Source organism: Pan troglodytes, chromosome 20 (assembly GCF_028858775.2).
Source record: "Pan troglodytes isolate AG18354 chromosome 20, NHGRI_mPanTro3-v2.0_pri, whole genome shotgun sequence".
Classification (NCBI taxonomy): domain Eukaryota; kingdom Metazoa; phylum Chordata; class Mammalia; order Primates; family Hominidae; genus Pan; species Pan troglodytes.
The window spans coordinates 8,345,416-8,368,876 of record NC_072418.2 but is presented as its reverse complement, the minus strand read 5'-3'; the positions used below and the strand labels follow the sequence as shown (position 1 = coordinate 8,368,876).

At 55.2% G+C, this 23,461-nt stretch overlaps 1 protein-coding gene and 1 long non-coding RNA gene across 14 annotated transcripts in view; one reads left to right on the top strand and one right to left on the bottom strand.

The window, feature by feature from the left end:
• Positions 1–22,296, top strand: part of RFX2 (regulatory factor X2) — a 208,085-nt gene extending 185,789 nt beyond the window's left edge. For 7 of the 13 annotated variants that reach the window (XM_063801062.1, XM_016934797.4, XM_016934798.4 and 4 more), the window contains 11 exons: positions 1,826–1,945; positions 4,669–4,784; positions 6,704–6,822; positions 7,126–7,238; positions 7,761–7,915; positions 10,576–10,673; positions 12,001–12,150; positions 12,847–13,055; positions 17,655–17,808; positions 19,816–19,858; positions 20,509–22,296. In XM_063801062.1, the coding sequence (XP_063657132.1) occupies positions 1,826–1,945; positions 4,669–4,784; positions 6,704–6,822; positions 7,126–7,238; positions 7,761–7,915; positions 10,576–10,673; positions 12,001–12,150; positions 12,847–13,055; positions 17,655–17,808; positions 19,816–19,858; positions 20,509–20,624 (1,393 nt within the window). In that variant the 3' untranslated portion in view covers positions 20,625–22,296. Of the gene's footprint in view, positions 1–1,825; positions 1,946–4,668; positions 4,785–6,703; positions 6,823–7,125; positions 7,239–7,760; positions 7,916–10,575; positions 10,674–12,000; positions 12,151–12,846; positions 13,056–17,425; positions 17,809–19,815; positions 19,859–20,508 lie in introns of all 13 variants that reach the window. The other 6 variants (XM_063801059.1, XM_063801060.1, XM_054673238.2 and 3 more) reach the window with 1 other exon arrangement.
• Positions 1–23,461, bottom strand: part of LOC129138049 (uncharacterized) — a 43,205-nt gene that overhangs the window by 6,474 nt on the left and 13,270 nt on the right. Inside the window, exon 2 of the long non-coding RNA XR_010153685.1 lies at positions 2,704–2,808. This is a non-coding gene — a long non-coding RNA (uncharacterized LOC129138049). The remainder of the gene's footprint in view (positions 1–2,703; positions 2,809–23,461) is intronic.

The following is a 23,461-nucleotide window of genomic DNA, read 5'->3' as shown; positions in this document are numbered from 1 at the left end:
GCTCAGCATCTGCTTTTGTGGGGTTGGGGCTGACTCACATGCTCTCAAAGCCGGTGTCCTGGCTGTCTATAAACGGCGTGGCGGTGGATCCACAAGGACCAGAGTCCCTTATTCTCTGACACTTTTTGATCCTTCACAGGGAATGTGGATGCGTAGAGGAGGGACAGAAGCGGGAGGAAGCCACAGGGAAGCCTGGTCTCTGGGGACACAGCCCCTGCTCCCGGAGGGGCCTCCCCTGCAGAGTATCCCAGCTGCTGGCTTCAGGATTAAGGCTGATTTCCCCCTGTTTTCCCTCCTCCGAGCACCTGGCTAAACATGTACCTCATCTAGAAATGGCCCAGGCTGTCTGCTATTGCAATGAAATTTAAAAAGGAAAAGAAGGGCGGGGCATGGTTGCTCACGCCTGTAATCCTAGCACATTGGGAGGCCAAGGCAGGAGGATCACTTGAGGTCAGGAGTTCAAAATCAGCCTGGCCAACATGGTGAATCCCCGTCCCTACTAAAAATACAAAAAAATTAGCCAGGCATGGTGTCACATACCTGTAATCCCAGCTAATCGGGGAGGCTGAGGCTGGAGAATTTCTTGAACCTGGGAGGGGGAGGTTGCAGTGAGCCGAGATCGCACTACTGCACTCCAGCCTGGGGAACAGAGTGAGACTGTTTCAGAAATATAATAATAAGAGAAAAAGAAAGAAAGAAAAAGAAAGGACCCAGGTGCTTCCTGCGTGTCCCTGTTGCCAGCTCTGGAGAAATGGCATCCTGTGAGCTGGGTGTCTCCACAGCCATGTCTGTGGGTTAATGCTTCCCTCCTGTAAGGACTCTGTGAGCTGTTTTCTGAACTAAATTGTTTAAAGCCCTCTGATCATCATTCTCCCGTAATAAACTAATGTAATGGTTCCCAAACAGTGCCTTATTCCAAAACGTGTTACTAGATGATTGAAGGGGGTGGGGAAGAGTTGTTAATAATAATGGTAATAATAATGGAGATAGGCCACGTGGAGCTCAACAAAGCTGACCTGGTGTTCTCAGCACAGGACTTGTCCGAGCCTTTATTATACTAGCCTGTGAGAGAGGACTCTCTATGACAATGGCATTATGTACAGAATTCCTCGATCACATTCCTCACACAGTTCAGGAAATGCTGAACCAGAGAGGCCAAAGTGAAAGGCCAAGATCCGAGTGTGGTGACACACACCAGCTGTCCCAGCTACTCAGAGGCTGAGGCAGGAGGATCACTTCTACCATCCGAGTGTGGTGGCACACGCCAGCTGTCCCAGTTACTCAGAGGCTGAGGCAGGAGGATCACTTGAGCCCAGGAGGTCAAGTGATAGTGACCTCCTGGTAGTGACCTCCTGAGAGTGAGCTGTGATTGCACCACTGCACTCCAGCCTGGGTGACAGAGTGAGACCCTGTTTCTAAAAAAAAAAAAAAAAAAAAAAAAAAAAGAGGCCAGGCGCAGTGGCTCACGCCTGTAATCCCAGCACTTTGGTAGGCCAAGGCAGGAGGATCACTTGAGCCCAGGAGTTTAAGACCAGCCTGGCCAACATGGCAAAACCCCGTCTCCACTAAAAATACAAAAATAAGCTAGGCATTATGGCTCACGCCTGTCATCCCAGCTACTTGGGAGGCTGAGGCAGGAGAATCTCTTAAACCCTGGAGGCGGAGATTGCAGTGAGCCGAGATGGCACCGCTGCACTCCAGCCTGGGTGACAGAATGAGATTCTGTCTCAAAAAAAAAAAAAGAAGTAAGAAAGAAAAAGAATCCCAACCTGTCTTGTTCAGGACATCTGCAAAGGGAGCTGACCCGGGGATGTTTGGTTTCCAGGGGCAACTCGAAGTACCATTACTATGGGATTCGTCTGAAGCCAGACTCACCACTGAACCGGCTGCAGGAGGACACGCAGTACATGGCCATGCGGCAGCAGCCCATGCACCAGAAGCCCAGGTGGGTGCCGAGCCGAGCTGGGAGGAGCTGGCTCTCCCCTGGAGCATGGAGGGGTGGGTGTTTCTCCAACACGAAACAAACTCATCATAACTCCCCAGTCTCCAGCATCCTGGGAAAGACAAGGTATCCCCCTCTGCTGAGACTGAGGTGAGTCTAGCAGGAGACACAGGAGGCTGGGATGCAACCTCCTCCAGCTAACTTTTCAGACTTTTTTTTAAACCGTTTAAAACTGTTTTTAACAGACTTCATTTTTTAGAGCCATTCTAGGTTCACAGCAAAATTGAGTAGAAAGTACAGAGAGTTGTTCTGCACCCCCAGCCCCGCTCCCCACCGCCTCTCCCACCATTCGCCTCCCCCACACACTGGTGCATTGCTCATGACCCGTGACCCTCCGCGGAGCCAGCATCACCCGCCAGAGTCCACAGTCGACATCAGGGCTCACTCTTGGTGTTGTATATTCGACAGTTTGGACAAACCTATAATGACATGTGTCCCCCATCACAGTGTCACGCAGAGTCCTTTCACAGTCCTAAAAATCCTCCATGTTCTGCCTACCCAGCTTTCCCTCCCCACCCCAGTCTGCAGCAACCGCTAATCCTTCTGCCATCCCCACAGTTTCCCCCTTCCCCAGTGTCATATAGTTGGAATCACAGACCTTTAATTTTTAAAGCTTAGGAAGTAAAGAGAGAGAGGACACTGCAAATAACCCAAGAAGCCAGGAGAAAGAAGCAGATGTGCTCAAGTCACGACTTCTTCACCTTTGGATCCAGTGGCTGGAAAGCCCTGGTTATTTTCTGGAAGATCCTCTTCTCCATCCATCACAAACTTTCTCATCTTCTAAGGCAGGAGCCAGCAAACGTTTCCTGTAAAGAGCCAGAGAGCAAATATCTTAGCCTTGCAGGCCAGACAGTCTCTGTCATGACTGTTCAATTTGGCTACATCCTGAAAACAGCCACAGACAGCATGAGGTCGATGGGCATGGCTGTGTGCCAATAAAACTTTATTTATAAAAACAAGCAGCAGAATTGGCCCTCAGGCCATAGTTTGCTGGCCCCTGGTTTAGGGCCCATTCAAATATCGCTGCCTCCCAGTGTGCCTCCACAAGTGCCCCCCCTGAGGGCAGGGGCCACATTGCAATAGCCCCACGTGGCACCTTCACGCCTGGTGCTGGGCCCTCTGCACAGAGCCACCCGTGTATGTGTGTGGCCCAAAAACCCATTCCAGCTGCTCTGCGTAACCCATTGACTCCTGACCACACAGCCACTCCCAGGAGTTGGAGGTTCCAGGAGAGAGTTTCCAGAGCATTCCTTCTGTACCTCGTTGTCTGCAGACATGGACTCTGGAGCTCACTGCTGTTGTTCAATTTGGGCCCCTGGCAAACACCTGTGAACCTGTGCTCCAGGCAGTGTGTCATTTTAGGAGCAGCGACACACATTTCAGGGGGACAGGCTGATGCCATTTGCATTTGGAAGCCACAGCCTGAGCCTGTGTCTGTGTGATGCCCACGGCCTTCCCTGAGCCAGGTGGTTTACACACACCTTGCCAGCATGGTCTCCCGCCTCCCTGTAGGCCTGGCCCCGCTTTGTATTTGAGGAGGGAGGTTCCTTGGAGATGCTCCAGCTCAGGCCGGCTCCCTCCCTGCCCCCACCACACCACACACCGGGCCCTGAGGAGTCCAGCGCCTGGAAAGTGCTGAGTGTTTCTCAGCACTGCCTGCACAGGCTGGCCACCACTGTCTGGCTCAAAATGAAAGTCTCAGAACTTCTAAGATTGCACCAATAATAAGATGTTTGTGGTTCACGCAAAGAATCTCCCTTTTATTTTATTTTATTTTAATTAATTAATTTATTTTTTTGAGACCGAGTTTCGCTTTTGTCCCCCAGGCTGGAGTGCAATGGCGTGAACTCAGCTCACTGCAACCTCCGCCTCCCAGGTTCAAGTGATTCTCCTGCCTCAGCCTCCTGAGTCGCTGGGATTACAGGCACCCGCCACCACGCCCAGCTAATTTTGTATTTTTAGTAGAGACAGGGTTACTCCATGTTGGTCAGGCTGGTCTCGAACTCCCGACCTCAGATGATCCACCTGCCTCGGCCTCCCAAAGCACTGGGATTACAGGCGTGAGCCCCTGCGCCTGGCCAAGAATTTCACTTTTTTTTCTAAGAGAGAAATGTTAGGGGGAAAATATATATCTATTTTCTCAAGTGTCCATTAACAAACTGTGGTTCATCCATATGATGGAATATAATTCAGCCTTAAAAAGGAGGAAATTCCAACACAGGCTACAACTCGGTGGACCTTGAGGACATAACGCTCAGTGAGAGAGACCAGTTGCAAAAGGACAAATCCTGTGTGACCCCACTCCTAGGAGGTCCCTAGAGTTGTCAGATTCACAGAGACGGGAAGTCAGATGGGGGGTGCCAGGGGCTGGGGACAGGGATGGGGAATGAGCGTTTCATGGGGACAGAGCTTCAGTGTGGGAAGATGATCAAGTTCTGGAGATGACGACGGTGAGGGTTGCACAACCACGTGAATGTGCTTAATGCTGCTGAGCTGTGCACTCAAGATAGTTCCGATGGTAGCTTTTGTGTTATGTGTATTTGACCGCAACTTGTAAACATCACACACACACATGCCTGACTGAATCCTGCCCAGCCCCCCAGTCTTTGGGCCCGCCCCCAGCAGGGCTGCTGGGCCTCATGATGGTATGCGTGTTCCTGGCCTAGGTACCGGCCAGCCCAGAAGACGGACAGCCTCGGGGACAGCGGCTCCCACAGCGGCCTGCACAGCACTCCAGAACAGACCATGGCCGTGCAGAGCCAGCACCACCAGCAGTACATAGGTGAGAGGCCTGGTCAGGCCCCGGGGCGGGGCTCCCATCTGCTCGCCACACTCCTGGGTTTCAACACCAGCAGAACCAGTGGCGTCTAAGCGTCTGCTTCCGACAGTTTTCTTACGAGACACCTTTTCGGTCAAATAGAAAGTTCTCGATAAACCTTCTTTCTGACATCCCTGAGACTTTAGAATAATCAGCACATGCCAAAAAAATTAATATATAAAATGACCATCAGAAAAATGAGAAAATAAAATCAAATGACCATCAGAAAGAACACTAGCAGACAGGCGGCTCATGCCCGTGATCCCAACACCTTGGGAGGCCAAGGCGGGAGGATCACTTGAGCTCAGGAGTTCAAGACCAGCCTAGGCAACATACTAAAAAATTAAAAAATTAGCCAGGCATAGTAGCAAGCTCCTGTGGTCCCACCTACTCAGGAGGCTGAGGCAGGAGGATCACTTGAGCCCAGAAGTTCGAGGCTGCAGTGAGCCATGATCACGCCGCTACTCTCCAACCTGGGTGACAGAGCGAGACTCTGCCTTTAAAATTAAAGAAAAGAAAAAGAAAGAACGCTAGCTATTCTCTACTCAGGGTGCACCAGGATTTGCCTGCCATCTGGGCTTTCTTCCTTCTTGCCTGGAGCTTTTGGGGTGCTTCTGGTTCCCCAACATGAGGCAGTCTTGGCCTCTTCCCTGGGGGCTGCTCAGGGGACAGCGTTCTTCCCCAGCTGGCCTAGTGGTGGTGCCATCTCTGCCCCGGGAAGGCCCTAACTCAGAGCCTGCCATGAGGGAGGGCAGGGGGGTGGGGGGCGGCCAAGGAAGGCTCACTGGCATGTCATGATTCAGGTGGGCTCTGTACACACTCAGTGGCTTCCATGTCGTTTATGATCTTTTTTGAGCCCAAACAGAACCCTCCTGGGTTGAGTCTTCGGCAGAGATTGAGGTGGGGTCAGGCCCATCTCCAGGAGGTCACTGCAGGGACACCATGGCTGGCCTTCTCCCCGAGATGTGCTGCCCTGAGCTGGCTCTGTGGGTACTTGCTGTGTGCCAGGGCCTGGGCTCAGGGCTTTCTCTGTGTCTGCATATTTAATGTTCCTGGGAGGTGACAATATCCTCTCCATTTTCTACCTGAGAAAACTGATGCTTACAAATTCCCTGACTGTACTGGGCGCGGTGGCTCACGCCTGCCATCCCAGCACTTTGAGAAGCCGAGGCAGGCAGATCACTTGAGGTTGGGAGTTTGAGACCAACTTGGCCAACATGGCAAAACCCCATCTCTACCAAAAAAAATACAAACTTAGCCAGGCGTGGTGGCACACGCTTGTAATCCCAAATACTCGAGAGGCTGAGACAGGAGAATCACTTGAACCCACAAGGAGGAGGTTGCAGTAAGCCAAGATCATGCCACTGCACTCCAGCCTGGGTGACAGAGCGAGACTCCATCTCAAAAAAAAAAAAAAAAAAAAAATGGCCGGGCACGGTGGCTCACGCCTGTAATCCCAGCATTCTGGGAGGCCGAGGTGGGCAGATCACCTGAGGTCAGGAGTTCGAGACCAGCCTGGCCAAAACAAGGCGAAATCCCGTCTCTACTAAAAAATGCAAAAATTAGCCGGCATCGTGGCGCACACCTGTAATCCCAGTTACTCGGGAGGTTGAAGCAGGAGAATCGCTTGATCCCAGGAGCTGGAGGTTGCAGTGAACCGAGATCGTGCCACTGCACTCCAGCCTGGGCAACAGAGCAAGGCCCTGTCTCCAAAAAAAAAAAAAAAAGAAAAGAAAAAGAAAAAGAAAGAAAAAACAAATTCCCTGACTGCATGGGGTGGGGCAGAACATCTGTTTCTGGGCCCCCATCCACCGTGGCCTTCCAGTTGTCCGCGGTGTCCTAAGAGCCTCGCCATTTCTGATGTTCCCGTGTTCCTCCCCCAGATGTCTCTCACGTCTTCCCCGAGTTCCCAGCGCCCGACCTGGGCAGCGTCCTGCTGCAGGACGGCGTCACACTGCACGACGTCAAGGCCCTGCAGCTGGTGTACAGACGGCACTGCGAGGTGACCGCCCCAGCCCAGGCAGGCAGCTCCTACGTGTCCCTCCCGGGAACCGCCAGCGCTCAGGCCAGGCGTCCCCGGGTGACGCTGAGGAGCTGGAGCCCCGAGCCCCCCCACAAGCATCCTCTCTGAAGCAGCAGCCCCTCCGCATCCATGTCCATCGCCTGCTCCTCTCCTCTCTGTGGCCTCCCTTGGGATTCCAGGGCACCCCGCTGCAGCCCGGATCACGGCTGCTCACTTGACGTGTGCTGAGTGCACGTGATGGGTGCACGCACCCGTCTGTCTCACCGGTCCCTTCATTCCTAGGCAACTGTAGATGTGGTAATGAACCTCCAGTTCCACTACATCGAGAAGCTGTGGCTCTCCTTCTGGAACTCTAAGGCCTCCTCCAGCGACGGCCCCACCTCTCTTCCTGCCAGGTGACTGCCACACCCTGGCTGGGTTCACAGCCACCCCAGACTTAACCCCCTGCTGACGTCCACAGGTAACCCACAAACGAAAGCCTCAGCTCTCCAAGAATCAGGGCTCAGACCCCTCTGCCTCCGTCCCTGTAATTTTTAGACTTGGTAGAGTTGACTTGAAATTCACATTGCCATCCGCCCCTTTGCAGGGTGAGACTGTTTGAATAGGGAGGATTTTAGAGGTGACCATGATGCAATCCCAAGTAGAAGTGACCCCAACCCATAGCTGCAGTGAGAAGCACTATGACAGTATGACCACTGGCAGGGGAGGGACAGCGTGGACAGTGAGGGACGGGGGAAACACGGAGGCACCGGGAGCAACATGGAGGGAGGGGACCCGTCGAGGCTCAGGGATGGGGAGCAAAACCCCAGCCCCACTGTTGGGCAAAAGTCCCGCAGCCCGGCTCTCTGCTCGCTCCCATGGCTGAGTGAGCCCACCTGGGCCAGGCCACAGCTCACCTGTCCCCCCTCCCTCCACAGTGACGAAGACCCCGAGGGCGCCGTCCTGCCCAAGGACAAGCTTATCTCCCTGTGTCAGTGCGACCCCATCCTCAGGTGGATGAGGAGCTGCGACCACATCCTCTACCAGGCGCTGGTGGAGATTCTCATCCCCGACGTGCTGAGGCCGGTCCCCAGTAAGTGACCCACGGCCCTGCCCGGCACTGCTCCATCCTCTCTTCCTGCCTCCTCTGTCCTTTCTTACATGTACATCTTCAGCCACCTCAGACCATCGCTTTCACAGAAAACCCAAAAGTGGCCGGGCGCGGTGGCTCATGCCAGTGATCCCCACACTATGGGAGGCTGAGGCAGACAAATCGCTGAGCCCAGGAGTTTGAGACCAGCCTGGGCAACATAGTGAGACCCTGTCTCTAAAAAAAAAAAAATTTAGCTGGGGCCAGGCAAGGTTGCTCACGTCTGTAATCCCAGCACTTTGGGAGGCCGAGGCGGGCAGATCATTTGAGGTCAGGAGTTTGAGACCAGTGTGACCAACATGGTGAAAACCATCTCTACTAAAAATACAAAGATTTAGCCGGGCATGGTGGCACACGCCTGTAGTCCCAGCTACTAGGGAGGCCGAGCCAGGAGAATAGCTTTAACCCAGGAGGAAGAGGCTGCAGTGAGCCGAGATCACACCGCTGCACTCAGCTTGACTCTGTCTCAAAAAAAAAAAAAAAATGAGCTGGGCATGGTGGTGTGTGCCTGTAGTCCTAGCTACTCTGGAGGCTGAAGCAGAAGGATCACTTGAGCCCAGGAGTTTGAGACCAGCCTGGGCAACATAGTGAGACCCCATTTCTAAAAAAAATACAAAAATTAGCTGGTGTGGTGTTGCATGCCTGCAGTCCCAGCGACCCAGGAGGCTGAGGCAGGAGGATCACCTGAGCCCAAGAGGTCGAGGCTGCAGTAAGCTATGATCGCACCACTGCACTCCAGCCTGGGCAACAGAGCGAGACCCTGTGTCAAAAAAAATCCCTAAGTGAGAGCCGCTGTGGGCCGTAGAATGTGTGTCCTCTGGCATGCGTATTTGTCCTTGTCTCTGACTCGAGGGGAAGGTCACAGTGGCTCTGGTGAGCTCTACCTGCTGTCAGGACACAGCCAAGAGTAGCTGGGCTGGGCTCGGTGCTTTCTAGAAGGTTCACTGGGGGCACGCAGGCCGGCCTCTGGGAGTAGCCTGTGTGCAGCCCTGGAGCCGTCACTGTGCGGGAGGCCTTGGCCCAGTGCCATGTGGGGCTGCTACGCAGCCTGGTCTTGCAGACGACCACCAGCCGCCTTCCTCCAGCCTCCCTTGAGCCCCACCGTGACACTTCCTGAGTGCCACCCCTGTAGGAGGGGCAGGGACGTAAACTTAGAAGAAGAAGCTGAGACATGGCCCTGGACTCCTGCAGCCTGTTAGGGTAGAGGCTGACCTTTAACCCCCAGCCAGACCCCACTTCCCAGCACCGTGGGATTCCAGGAGACATTTACACCCCAGCGCCCCACCCTGTGATTTCCCACAGGACTTGGTGGGGTGGGGAGAGAGTGACAGGCACAGTGAGGAAGGAAGCTAGGCCCACGGCAGAGATCACTCGTGCCCTTGGAGACCTCCCAGGGCCTCCAGCTCCTGAGGCAATGACAGCACCCACCACGAGGGGGCCCTCGGGCCAGGCCCGTGCCAAGCTCCCCAAAACCCTGGGGGTCGTCAAGGAAGCTGGGCACAGAGGCCTCTCTTCATAAATCACAGCATCAGGACCACAGGCCGTGCCCCGCAGTCCATCCACAAATATGCATGCCCGTTAGTACCAGGCAGCTCTCCGTCCTGTTGAGTAAACTCTATGCTCCCTTTGCTGGAAGATGGGAAACAGCAAAAGTATTGCATTTCTCATTTGGCCTGGCCTTGCCTGTCTGCCTGAAAACTGTTCAGGGCAGTGCCTCGTCTGAGTTTCTATGTTATGGTGGGAGTTTGGGGTATCTTTCCTTTTGCATTTTAAAATATTTTTCTGGTTTTTTTTAAGACAGAGTTTTGCTCTTGTCACTCAGGCTGGAGTGCAGAAGGCTCACTGCAGTCTTCGCCTCCTGGGTTCAAGTGATTCTCCTGCCTCAGCCTCCCAAATAGCTGGGACTACAGGCACCCACTGCCACGTCCAGATCATTTTTGTATTTTTAGTAGAGATGGGGTTTCACCATGTTGGCCGGGCTGGTCTCGAACTCCGGACCTCAGGTGATCCGCCCACCTCGGCCTCCCAAAGTGCTGGGATTACAGGCGTCAGCCACCACACCTGGCCTTTTTCTGTTTTTGTTTTTTGTTTTTTTTTTTTTAACAGTCTTATTATTTGCTTCTTATTCTAACCTACTTTAAAATAAATTAGGAAGTTGGTAGAATGTATTTACATGTGTGTGTGTGTTTGTGTCAAGGCCTCTTTCCCTTGGCACTGTTGATATCTGGGGCTGGATCGTTGTCTGGGGTGGGACCCTCCTGGGCACTGTGGGGTGCTGAGGAGCATCCCTAGCCTCCACCCACTCCATGCCTGAGGCACCCTGCAGTCATGACCACCATTAACGTCCCCAGACATTGCCCAGTGTCCCCTGGGGCAGAATCGCCCCTGTGAGACCCGCATAGGCAGTGGGTGGTGACCAGCAGCGCTGGGCCATGCCCGGTTCTTCCCTTTTCTAATTGTCCTCGGTTCCCCGTCGCCTGTGTGGCTCATTCTTCATGGTGGTCATTTTCATCGCACTTGGGCCAGCTCTTACACTGAATGCTGATTTCCAGGGTCCAGTCACTGCCTTTCTCCCTGGTAATATCATGGTCTGTATCCCCCAGGTACCTTGACACAGGCCATCCGTAACTTTGCCAAGAGCTTGGAAGGCTGGTTGACAAATGCCATGAGTGACTTCCCACAACAGGTCATCCAGACCAAGGTACGTCCGGGGTGGGGCCTGGGCTCCCCAACGATGGCTGGGAGGGGCTCAGTCCAGGACAGCATGAGGACCACTGTGTCCCAGAGAGCGCTGGCTTCTTCCCTGTGTCATGAGAGTAACCAATCCCTTCAGGAAGCCCTGAGCACACTGCCAATGACGCATCAGTGCTGGCAGGAAGGGGAACAACAGAAGATGTCATTTGATGTCACATCTTTGGGTCAATTCAGAACAGATTGCGTGTTTCTGTGCTCATCTTATTCGGGAAATTTAATCTCCTTGCTGTGACCCTTATTGCTGCAATCTTGGCCACAAATCAGTCGAATTTGAAATGTAGAACCTTGGCCGACTTGTGGAAAAGAGAGTGATTACCCACCGTTCTCACAAGCATTTCTTTTTTTTTTTTTTTTTTTTTTTTTTTTGAGACAGAGTCTCACTCTGTCGCCCAGGCTGGAGTGCAATGGCGTTATCTCAGCTCACTGCAACGTCTGCCTCCCGGGTTCAAGCGATTCTCCTGCCTCAGCCTCCCGAATAGCTGGGATTACAGGCGCCTGCCACCACACCTGGCTAATTTTTTTGTATTTTTAGTAGAGACAGGGTTTCACCATGTTGGCCAGGCTGGTCTCGAACTCCTGACCTCAGGCGATCCACCTGCCTTGGCCTCCCAAAGTACCGGGATTACAGGCGTGAGCCACCTCACCCAGCCATCATGAGCATTTCCTGAAGGGCTCTTGGGTGAGAGGAGGCAGCTGCAGGGCACCCGCCTGCTCTTCGGAATTGATCTGTTAGGCAATGATGCAAGCATTGATCAGGTCATTGTTAAAAATTCACATTCAGGGCCGGTGCAGTGGCTCACACCTGTAATCCCAGCACTTTGGGAGACTGAGACTGGAGGATCATTTGATGCCAGGAGTTTGAGACCAGCGTGGGCAACAACAAGCAAGACCCCATCTTTTAAAACAAATAAGATTCCCAGGCCACACCCACTAAAAGTCTGATCCTGTAGCACTCAGGAATCTGTGGTCTCAACAGCCCCTCCAGAGAACCACAGGGACTCTAGAAGTGGGCATGGCGACAGTTGTGAATTCTAACTCAGCAGCATGCAGGCCTCGGTTAGCGACGCGTGTGATGTGCCGGCGAGGTCTCCTCTTCACTGATTCTCACACACTGGGTCCTTAAGAATAGCAGGAGGTTCCCTCTTCCCTGCCCAGGTTGCTGTTTCCTGCTCCCTCCTCCCTGTGTTGTCCCTGAGCCCACACACCCCTGCAAGGAGCGCAGCGGAACAGGCTCTCCCCGCGAACCCCTGCTCACCACGAGCCCTGGCTTACAGGTGGGCGTCGTCAGTGCCTTCGCCCAGACGCTGCGGCGCTACACGTCCCTCAACCATCTGGCGCAGGCGGCCCGGGCGGTGCTGCAGAACACGTCCCAGATCAACCAGATGCTCAGCGACCTCAACCGCGTGGACTTTGCCAACGTGCAGGTGACCTCCTCCACACCGTCCCCAGGGCCCGGGCTTCCCGCCCTCCAGCAAAACCAGCAAACCCACCAAGTGGAGCCCGTGGCACAACCTGGCCCCTGCCCCGAGCCTGGCCGCGGTTCTGTTGCATGACACGGGTCCCAGGCCAAAGCCTACCCACAGCCCCAGCTCCCTCCACTCCATCATCTCTCAGGGCCCTCTGGCGTCCAGGCGCTGTGGCCAACACTTCTGCTCATTTTCCTCACAAAGGCCCCCAGCTTCCAGGATCGTGGCACCAAGTTGACCTCCCTGTGGCCACTCTCCTGGCTCTGTCCCCCGGGCTTGGCAAAGTGTCAGACCACAGCAGCTTCCGAGCTATGCTTATTTCAGGCCCTGCGTCTATCCATTAAATAAATAAATGCACACACACACATTTAGAAGTGACCCCTTTGAAACAAAGCTAAACAAAGACCTAATATAACATGAGCTTTGATCCAGAAAGACCCAGGTATGAGTCCCCGGAAGCCGGGTACGATCCCCCTCAGCTCTCTATTCTGCCCCTGTGACGGGAGACACAGGACTTGGCTTGCAGCTGTCAAGGTCAAGGGCGAGAAGGCTCAAGCACAGCACGATGTCCCGCCCTGAGCATGGCTAGGTCCGGGGAGGGCTGCCGTGGCTGGGGGTCCACATTGCTGACGCTGGCCTCCGCCCTGCCCACAGGAGCAGGCCTCGTGGGTGTGCCAGTGCGAGGAGAGTGTGGTGCAGCGGCTGGAGCAGGATTTCAAGCTGACCCTGCAGCAGCAGAGCTCCCTGGACCAGTGGGCCAGCTGGCTGGACAGCGTGGTCACCCAGGTCCTGAAGCAGCATGCCGGCAGCCCCAGCTTCCCCAAGGCCGCCCGGCAGTTCCTGCTGAAATGGTCCTTTTACAGGTTAGTCCCTCCAGACCTCCGAGAGAATTCTGGCGGGTGGGGGGCTCCGAGAGAAACTTCTAGAGGGTAGGGGGCTCGGCTGGTGAGCTCAGAGCAAAACAGGGCTCAGCAGAGTTGCAGCAGTGTCTGAACCCGCAAAAAACAACTACCTGGCTGGGGGCCTCACTCATGACCAGCGGCTCCCAGGGGCAGGCCCAGAAGGCCACCGTGGCCTAAATACTAAGTTGCAAGTTCTGCAGACAGAAATCATCACTGGGGGCTGGGCATGGTGGCTCATACTTATAATCCCACCACTTTGGGAGGCCAAGGCAGGAGGATGGCTTGAGACCAGAAATTCGAGACCACCCTGGGGAAAATATCAGGACCTCTACAAAAAGTAAAAAAACTTAGCTGGACGTGGTGGCATGTGCCTGTGGTCCCAGATACTTGGGAGGCTGAGGTGGAAGGATCCTTGAGCCCAGGCGGTCCAGGCTGCAGTGAGCCAAGATTGCACCACTGTACCCTAGCCTGAGTGACAGAGCAAGACCCCATCTCTAAGGGGGGAAAAAAGCTATCTCAGAACTGAAGGGCACAAGGAGGCTCCTGGTGAAATTTCGAAACACCAAGTTTGAGAAACAACCATAAAAGCTTCCAGAGAGAAAGAAACAGGCTGGGGATGGGACCAGCATTAGACTTCCGAACAATGTGCAGAAACCCAGAAGGCAGTAGAGCGATGTCCTGAGAGCTCTGAAGGGAAATCATTTCCAAGCTACAGACCTAACCTGTGCAGACCAGGGCAGGGGAGCCAAGGCTTCCAGAGGGATCATCCCCAGGAAAGGCACCAAGATGCCTCCTCCAGTTCTGTCAAGGAGTTTTAGTCTCGCTGAGTACATGGAAAATATGCATTTTTTTTTAAAAGAGCCAGTTATTACCCCAGGAAAAAACAAAGCTGTTCTGTGGCTGACAGGCCCCACGTGACCCAGCGCATGGATGAGCTATGGCCACAGGGCCAAATTGTTATCCCCACCTGTATTATTAGTCCATTCTCACGCTGCTGATACAGACATACCCAACACTGGGTAATTTATAAAGAAAAATAGGTTGAATGGACTCACAGTTCCACCTGGCTGGGGAGGCCTCACAAGCATGGCGGAAGGCCAAGGAAGAGCAAAGGCACATCTTCCACGGCAGCAGGCAAGAGAGCATGTGCAGGGGAACTCGCCTTTATAAAACCATCACATCTCATGAGACTTATTCACTCTCAAGAGAACAGCACGGGAAACATCTGTCCCCATGATTCAATTACCTCCCACCAGGTCCCTCCCACAACACGTGGGGATCATTACAATTCAAGGTGAGATTTGGGTGGGGACACAGAGCCAAACCATATCACTGCCCCAGCCCATTGTGCAAATAAAGTTTTATTGGAACCTCAGCCACATGCATTAATTCACAGATCAGCTACAGCTGTCAATGCAAACAAAACAGTTTGACTGTTGGCTACGAAGCTGAAAATATTTACTATCTGGGAAGCGTGAAAATGAGTTTGCCTGGCTAGGCGCAGTGGCTCACGCCTGTAATCCCCACATTTTGGGAGGCTGAGGCAGGTGGATCACTTGGGGTCAGAAGTTCAAGACCAGACTGGCCAACATGGCGAAACCCCATCTCTACTAAAAATATAAAAATTAGTCAGGCGTGGTGGTGGGCACCTGAAATCCCAGCTACTTGGGAGGCTGCAGCAGGAGAATCGCTTGAATCCGGGAGGCAGAGGTTGCAATGAGCCGAGACTGTGCTACTTCACTCCAGCCTGGGCAACAGGAGCCAAACTCCATCTCAAGAAAAAAAATAAATAAATAAGAACAAGTTTGCTGACCCCTCAGCTGGCCAGCCAGCACCCCTGTTCTCAGCTCTCTCCTTACACACTCCCCTGGCCACGCTGCCTCAGGGCCTTTGCACCTGCCCCCCTTGCCTGGAACATCTTTCCCCCAGACAGCCACGCAGAGAAACCCATCATCCGCAGAGAAATCCCTCACCCCCGGCCTCTGTAAATAAGATGGCCCATTCTTTCCCACTTTGCATGCCCCATGCCCTGCCTTTCTCCTGGCATTGACCGTCACCTGTCATCTGTTTGTCTGTTGTCTGTCTCCTGCATGATCAGGCATGCTACCCGAGTGCCGGGACCTCACTTCTGTTTAAATGCTGGCTCAGTGAATGAATGAGAGGAACCACACGCCTAATAGACTATGCGGCTCTGCCATGGACCTAGCACACCACTGCCACATAACAGAAACACCAGTGTAGCCAGAAATTACAATAAAGCCACACTGGGATAATGGGGGAGGAAGAGCAAGGGAAGAGACAGCGTAGGGATGCCGATGCCAGTCTCCATGGACAGAGGGAAGGTTGCAAGCGGAAGAATTGAGAAGAGCAGAGTGAGCGCAGGACTGAGGTGCCTGCCAGCCAGAGAAGAGCACAGCTCAGAGCTGGAGGGGATCGGGGTCACGTCTGCAAGGTGGGGGTGCTCTTCACAAGGGAGACCAAGACACTGTTCCACTTCATTCTCTTGTTTGCTTGTTTTTTGAGACAGAGTCTCGCTCTGTCACCAGGCTGGAGTGCAGTGGTGCGATCTCGGCTCACTGCAACCTCCCCTTCCCGGGTTCAAGCACTTCTCGTGCCTCAGCCTCCTGAATAGCTGGGATTACAGGTGCCCACCACCAGGCCTGGCTGATTTTTGTATTTGTAGTAGAGACGGGGTTTTGCCATGTTGGCCGGGCTGCTCTCAAACTCCTGACCTCAGGTGATCCACCTGCCTCAGCCTCCCAAAGTGCTGGGATTCCAGTCGTGAGCCACCACGCCTGGTCTGACTTCATTCTTATGCACGTGCAGTGCAGTCATAAAAAATAAAAATTAGGTTTACGGGATTTATTTCTGTAGCACCCACTAGAAAATGGTAGCATGTGGACTGAGGCCTTGGCTGGTCATCCCCAAGCTCTGGCTGGGCCTCCCTTAGTGGTGGTCGGCCGATGCTCCTACTCTCTGGGAGCTGCGAGCCCATTTGGGAACCCAGAGATACCGGGGTGACCGCAGGCGATGTTCTGGAAATACTTGGACTGAAGCATCGCACCAGACACTGGGGCTGTGGGGAAGGTGGTTGCAGAGTGCCAGCACCTCATCTGCGTGGGGGAGGCCTTTGGGGAAAGGGGGCTTGGAAGCCAACCTGGGTGGGCCCGGAGGAACAGGAGGGGGCTGGGGGCTTTGCAGCTATGCTTGACACTTAAGGATAGACAGCTGTGGTGGTCTTCATAGTGCGGCTGTCTTTGCCTTTCTCAAGCCTGTGTCTTCTTTTTATCGCTCGATACCGATTAGACGTAACTGAGAGTTTATGAATGTATACTTCGAGCCGGGGCAGTTGGGCACTGGGGGCCGCCTGGCTTGTAGGCCAAAGTTTTTAATCAGGTGCCACTGTATATAAGTCCTTTAGGTCTTATAGGAGGAATGAGACATTGTCCCACTTCATTCTTTTTTTTTGAGATGGAGTGTTGCTCTGTCACCCAGGCTAGAGTGCAGCGACATGATCTCGGCTCACTGCAGCCTCCGCCTCCCAGGTTCAAGCAATTTTCCTGCCTTAGCCTCCCGAGTAGCTGGGATTACAGGCATGTGCCACCATGCCTCACTAATTTTTCTATTCTTAGTAGAGATGGCGTTTCACCATGTTGGCCAGGCTGGTCTAGAACTCCTGACCCCAAGTGATCTGCCCGCCTTGGCCTCCCAAAGTGCTGGGATTACAGGTGTGAGCCACCGTGCCTAGCCCCCTTTGGTCTTATACTGATCCTTTAGGTCAGGGGCCGCCTCTCCCAGAAAGAACCAGGTAATATTTGCAGCCATCCTAGGAAAGACAACATAGGAACGGGCATGACGCGTGCCAGTGAAACTGTCTGTGGACACCAAAATGTGAATTTCATGTAATTTCCACGTGCCACCGAATATAATTATTCTTTTGACTTTTTCCAACCATTTCAAAATGTAAAGCATTGTCAGCACACAGGCTGAGGGCTGGATGCGGACTGGATCTGGGCTGAAGTCTCTGAAACCACTGCTTTCGCTGACAGAGACTAAAGCACCCTGGCTTTTTGTCTTGTTTTTAGGTGCCTGAAACCACAGGCTGAGGAATGGCGGGAGGTGGCAAGGATACGGGGAAGGTGGGGAAAGGCGCCTCCTGCTGGGGAGACAGGCACCAGCTGCCAGCCTGTGCTCTGATTCGGAGTCCGAAATGTCACTAGACTCACCAGCTAAGATCCCATCTAGCGCCTGCGCTAGCACCAGCCACAGTTGTGTTTCCAGCAGCCTGTCGCTTTGGGGCTGACTGCCCATCTCCCTCTCCTGTTCCCCAGGTGGTCTCTGGAACTGAGCGCGCAGGCCTGCCCCACCTGTCCGTCACGTGGGCCCAGGGTCTCGGCAGCCCGTCAGCCCCCGCGTAGGCCTGCAGGTCTTAGGATCACTCAGCCTCTGGGTTCCCCAGGGAACGTAGAGCAGGGGGTGTGTTGCTGCCATGAAGTCTGGCCCGGGGCCCGGGTTCCATGCTCCCCTGAGGGTCCCCAGCCTCTGTCCGCTTGTCCCCAGCTCCATGGTGATCCGGGACCTGACCTTGCGCAGCGCCGCCAGCTTCGGCTCCTTCCACCTCATCCGCCTGCTCTACGACGAGTACATGTTCTACCTGGTGGAGCACCGCGTCGCGGAGGCCACCGGAGAGACGCCGATCGCTGTGATGGGAGAGGTGAGGACCCTCCTGGGTGGGACGGCCGGGGCTTGGCCGGGCCTGTGGGGAGAGGGCGGTGTGCTCTGAGCAGCCCAGAGAGAGGACACTCGCAGGTCCCACTGCTCTGCCGCCCGGACAGAGCTGAAGCTCGATAAAGAACAAGCCACAGAAACGGGCCCACCCGTGCCAGGACACAGCAGTGTCTCAAAACATCAAAACCACAAGTTTTATCAGCACTGGGAAGGATTTGGGGCTCTGTCCAAGTTCACAGTCACCATCACACCGCTGGCTCTGGAAGGAGGTTGTCCTTGGGTGTCCCGCCACGCAGGGGAGGCCTCGGACACACCACCCAGAGTGTTCTGTTTCTTGTGGTAACACACACATAGGGAGAGATTTCCACGTGAAAGCGCACAATCAAGTGGCGCTTAGCACATCCACAACGTGCAGCTGGCACCACCGTCCAGTTCCAGAACATTCTGTCACCCCAAAAGGAAACCCCGTCCCCAGGAGCAGTCATTCCCAAGCCCCTCCTGCAGCACAGCACCCACGCAGCCCCCTCCTGCCTCTGTGGATCGGCCTGTCCTGGACACTTCATAGAAATGAGATCACACACTGTGTGGCCTTTTGTGTCCGGCGTCTGTCACGGAACGTGACATCCGCGCTGCGGCCCGGGTCAAAGCCTGGTTCCTCTCCTGGCTGAGTTGTGTTCCGGTGCGTGGCTGGCCGCGCTGTGCTGACCGCTCGTCCTTCCGTGCTGCACGGTCGCTCCCTCTCTGTGGCCGTGGTGATTGGTGCGGCCGTGGGCGTGTGTGGGCGGGTGTTTGTGCACGCGCTCCCTCTCTGTGGCCGTCGTGAGCGGTGCTGCCGTGGGCGTGTGTGGGCGGGTGTTTGTGCACGCGCTCCCTCTCTGTGGCCGTCGTGAACGGGGCTGCGTGGGCGTGTGCAGGCGGGTGTTTGTGCACACGCTCCCTCTCTGTGGCCGTCGTGAACGGGGCTGCGTGGGCGTGTGTGGGCGGGTGTTTGTGCACGCGCTCCCTCTCTGTGGCCGTCGTGAACAGTGCTGCGTGGGCGTGTGTGGGTGGGTGTTTGTGCACGCGCTCCCTCTCTGTGGCCGTCGTGAGCGGTGCTGCCGTGGGCGTGTGTGGGCGGGTGTTTGTGCACGCGCTCCCTCTCTGTGGCCGTCGTGAACGGTGCTGCGTGGGCGTGTGTGGGTGGGTGTTTGTGCACACGCTCCCTCTCTGTGGCCGTCGTGAACGGTGCTGTGTGGGCGGGTGTTTGTGTGCACGCAATCCCTCTCTGTGGCCGTCGTGAACGGTGCTGCGTGGGCGTGTGTGGGCGGGTGTTTGTGCACGCGCTCCCTCTCTGCGGCCGTGGTGAACGGTGCTGCCGTGGGCGTGTGTGGGCGGGTGTTTGTGCGCACTCCTGTGTTCAGTTCTTCGGGGTCCACACCTTGGAGTGGACTTGCTGGACTTGCATGGGATGGCCTCCAGGAAGAAACGAGATGATGCTTGATGAATGGCGGGGTCCCTGCACTCTTACTACCCAGAAGCCACAGCACTCTAAGAGTTGGTGGCCAGGGCCCCACAACGTGTGCAGAAACTGTGGAAGCTGTCTGTTCTCTGCACATTGGCGTGAACGCCGGGCTTTGGGGCAGCCAAGGAGTGGTTTTCCTGCTGTGTACAGACTTCAGGGAGCAAAGATAATTTGGCCCACGGCCCTTCCATGCCACCTTAAAACCCGGAGCAGCCGCACCCAGGGGACTTTGGGAGCCAGCTGCTGTCCCCTCGCTGCCCCGAGTAGTCAGCACCCTCCACCCCCAGCAGCTCCCAGAGGCGGCCTGGACAGGGCACAGGGACCCACCCAGACACCTGGCAGCATCAGAGCCACATTTCAGGGCAGGCCCCAGCTGCTTCACTGTGAATGGAGGACGTGGCTCAAGGCAAGGTTGGGCCGGCATCCCCAGAGCCCCCAAACAGCAACTGCCGCCCCTCTGCAGGCGCCCCTGACTCCAGGTTTCTCTTTCAGTTCAACGATCTCGCCTCTCTGTCGCTGACGCTGCTCGACAAAGGTAGGTGCGTCTGCGGCTTTCCCACCACGGCCCTCCCAGGAGGGTGGTACTCCTGGCCGTGGCCTGTCTGCCCCATCTCATGATGAACAGGTGGAAATGGGGGCAGCCCCTTGGGGGGTGAGGGCCCTGGGATCTGTCATCCAGACAGTGGGTGATGCCTGGGCAGCAGGTGACACTGCAGACTGGCTCGGCTGGGGCGCAGAGTGCCGCTGGCCTCTGGGTAGCCGCTGCCCAGGGACCTCAGCACCAGGCCCAGACTAGGCAGCCCCTGGTCTCCTGCGCCCACGCCCAGCAGGAGAGTGGGACAGGCAGGCCAGAGGGACCCCTGGGCCCCGTCTCTGCCCCATGCGGGTGGGAGGACCCCAGAGGCCCCAGCCCTGTGGGGAGCAGGCCCCAGGCCCGTCGGCGCTGGGAAAGGGAGGCACAGGGCAGAGGCTCTTTCGCCTGGCCCAAGCTGGGGGCACCTCTGGGTGATGGCAGGTGGGGAGGACAGGTCAGCCTGGAGCAGAGGCCGAGGTGGGGTCCACAGGCTGCCATGTATCCTCGGTGCCCTGCCTGGCGTGCCGGAGCAGTTCTCGGAACGTGCACTTCCTTCTCTCCCTCTCGTGCCCTCCTGATGATGGACACTGACCCTACCCCTCCCTCCACAGATGACATGGGCGATGAGCAGCGTGGCAGCGAGGCGGGCCCAGACGCCCGCAGCCTGGGTGAGCCCCTGGTAAAGCGGGAGCGCAGTGACCCCAACCACTCCCTGCAGGGCATCTAGCAGCCCCGGCCGGTGCCTCCTCGAGGTTCCAGAAGATGCCGCCTGGTCACTCTGGGAACCTGGATTTCACCGGCTCCACCAAATTAGTGCCTCTTAGATGATGTGATGTTTACTTTGACTCAAGCGGGGGCTCCCGGGGTCAGTGTTCAAGAAGGAAAGCAGTTGTTGAAGCTACAGAAGCCCAGGCAAGGGCTCCCACTGGCTGTAGCTGTGCTCTGGGTCCCCAGGTCCCTGCGCAGCCACCAGGGCCCCACCAGACCATGGGTTCCTTATTCTGGACAAACCCTCCTCTGCTGGAACCCTGGACTTTGGCCCCAGTCCCTTTAAGAGCTGAAAGGGCTGTGCTGAGAGCACTGGCCTCTGCACTCAACTGGAACCAATTTTCACCATGATTTTAAAAATTAAAAAAACCTGGCAGAGCCCGACTAGAAAGGGACGGCCTCTCCCCTCCTACCTGCCACCGCTGGGGAGGCACAGAGCTAGCCAGCGTCCCTGGAGTCCCCTCAGGAATGCAAAGTGGAGTGCCCTTGTCTGGTAGCACCATGTGGGAGGGACCCAGCTGGGCGCAGCGCCCTGTGGCCTTTTAGATCCAGACCTCCCTGCCGGATGCCCCGAGGCGGGAGGCCGGCTGTGCTGCAGGAACCCATCTCCAGATGCCAAAGGACTTGAGGGGCAGCTGACAATCGCTGTGTCCCGGCAGATCCGCAGCTCGAAAAAGAACAAGCCACAGAAACGGGCTCGCTCGTGCCAGGACACAGCAGTGTCTTTCAAACAATCAAAACCAGAAGTTTTATCAGCAGCAGGAAGGATCTGGGGCTCTGTCCAAGTTCACCGTCACCATCAAGCCACTGGCTGTGGAAGGAGTTTGTCCAACAGGGTCAGTGTCACAGCCACAACTTCAGAAAGCAGCCATCCCACGTGTCGTCCAAACAGCAGTGCCTGCGTCCCGCTCCACGGAGTCTTCCAGAACACCTCCCTCTGAACTAATCCCGGAGCACCCCACCCCCAGCGAGTCCCACCTGGACCTCTTCAAAGTCAAAACTCTTCTCTCGGGACAAACAAATATTCGGGACTTTCGAAGCCCTGAACTTGAGACACCAAGTTTGTCTCCATGGAAACACATAGCCGCTGCAGTTGGACAGCTGCATGCTGGAGTTCTGTCCCCAAACCAACTGCGGAGAAGAAAGACGAGCCTCGGCCCAGGACGCGATTTCTAACGAAATGCAATAGTTTTCTCTTTTTGGAAAAATGTTTATACCGATAGTTTTGTGCGCTAATTGTTATTAGAACGTTTCTTATGAATGTGTACATTGCAGTATATTCAGTCCCAAATGTTTTATTCTCATTCACACAGAAGGTACTAATGTCAGCTCACGTGGCCTTTAAAAACCTACTTCCCCGCCCGCAGGAGCTCAGAGCATCGCTGGGCCTGCGCCAGAGTGAGGGGTGCAGGAAGAGAAAGACGCGTGCTCACTTTAGAAACGAAAAGCTGGGAATAATCACACTGTTTGTCTGGTCGTATAGCCCAAACCTTAGTTGAAATCAGACAGAAAGAATGTCTTTAAAATATACATCTCCTCTCCTTGGAGACACTGAAGCTCACAGTTAACGGATTGTAATGCCCGGCTTTTCCTCACTCCTGGTAACCAATACAAGCTGGTTTCTGCCTTAGGCTCTGGCCCGTCTTTCCGATCCACGAGGAGGAACAGAGGTGGCAGCGAAGCCACAAGCCTCTCAGGCCTAGTCTCATTTTTCATAGCAGTAAACACACTGAGCGTGCCCATTTTTGGACTCACTGTCCACACTCCAGGCCCTGTCCCCCCGCCATGGGACACCAGCCTGCCGGGCCTGCCCCACTCAAGACCCAGAGGGGAAACCACAGAGGTGCCCCCTGCACTTGCCTGCGGGCTCCCTGGGGATGTTCTAGTGCCTTCCGGAAGGAGCCCGGGCCCCTTACTTCCTTAGCAAGGCCTATCCTGAGCCAGTGATGGCGCAGAAACCGTTCTTTGTCCAGGATGGTCAATGGCTCCTGTTTACACTTTGGGTTTTTTTCTGTTGTTTGTTTGTTTGTTTTTTTAAGAGACGGTCTCATTCTATCACCTCGGCTGGAGCGCAGTGGCACTATCATAGCTCACTACACCCTCAACCTCTTGAGCTCAGGTGATCCTCCCACCTCAGCCTCCCCAAGTAGGTGGGACTATAGGCATGCGCCACCACATCCAGCTAATTTTTTTTTTTTTTTTTTTTTAGAGATGGGGGTCTTCCTGTGTTGCCCAGGCTGGACTCAAACTCCTTGGCTCAATCGATCCTCCCACCTTGGCCTCCCAGTGTGCTGAGATTACAGGCGTGAGCCACCGCCCCAGCCTCCTGTTTACATTTGTTACAGGCTAGACCCACTCGGATCTAGCGGAGGAAGCGGGTGTGCCAGTCTCGGATGCGAACCCCTGGTTGTCCGCAGGGTTTACTCGGGCCAAACTTCAGAATCATTGAGAATCAGTGCATGAGCTTGCTCAAAAATGGCCGATTCCTGGACCCATTCCACAAGGAGCATGACTCGGTGGGATTCGGGTAGGAGCCAGGAAGCGTGTTGTTGCTGCCATTCCCTCTCAGGGGACTGTGGTGCGGGGCTATAGGACTTTGAAGAAACCCTACAGAGGAGAGCAATGGGCTCAGGAACCAGGCAGGGCCCACCTGCGGGAGGGAGGGTGGCCCACAGAGGCTAATACAGTTGCTGGTCAGCCAGGCCAGTGCCCCGTATGCTCCCAGGGACACTCGGCCTTTGCCCCAGCCCAGGCCTCTCTGTCTCAGGTGACACTAGAATCGCCTCTCACTTCCCT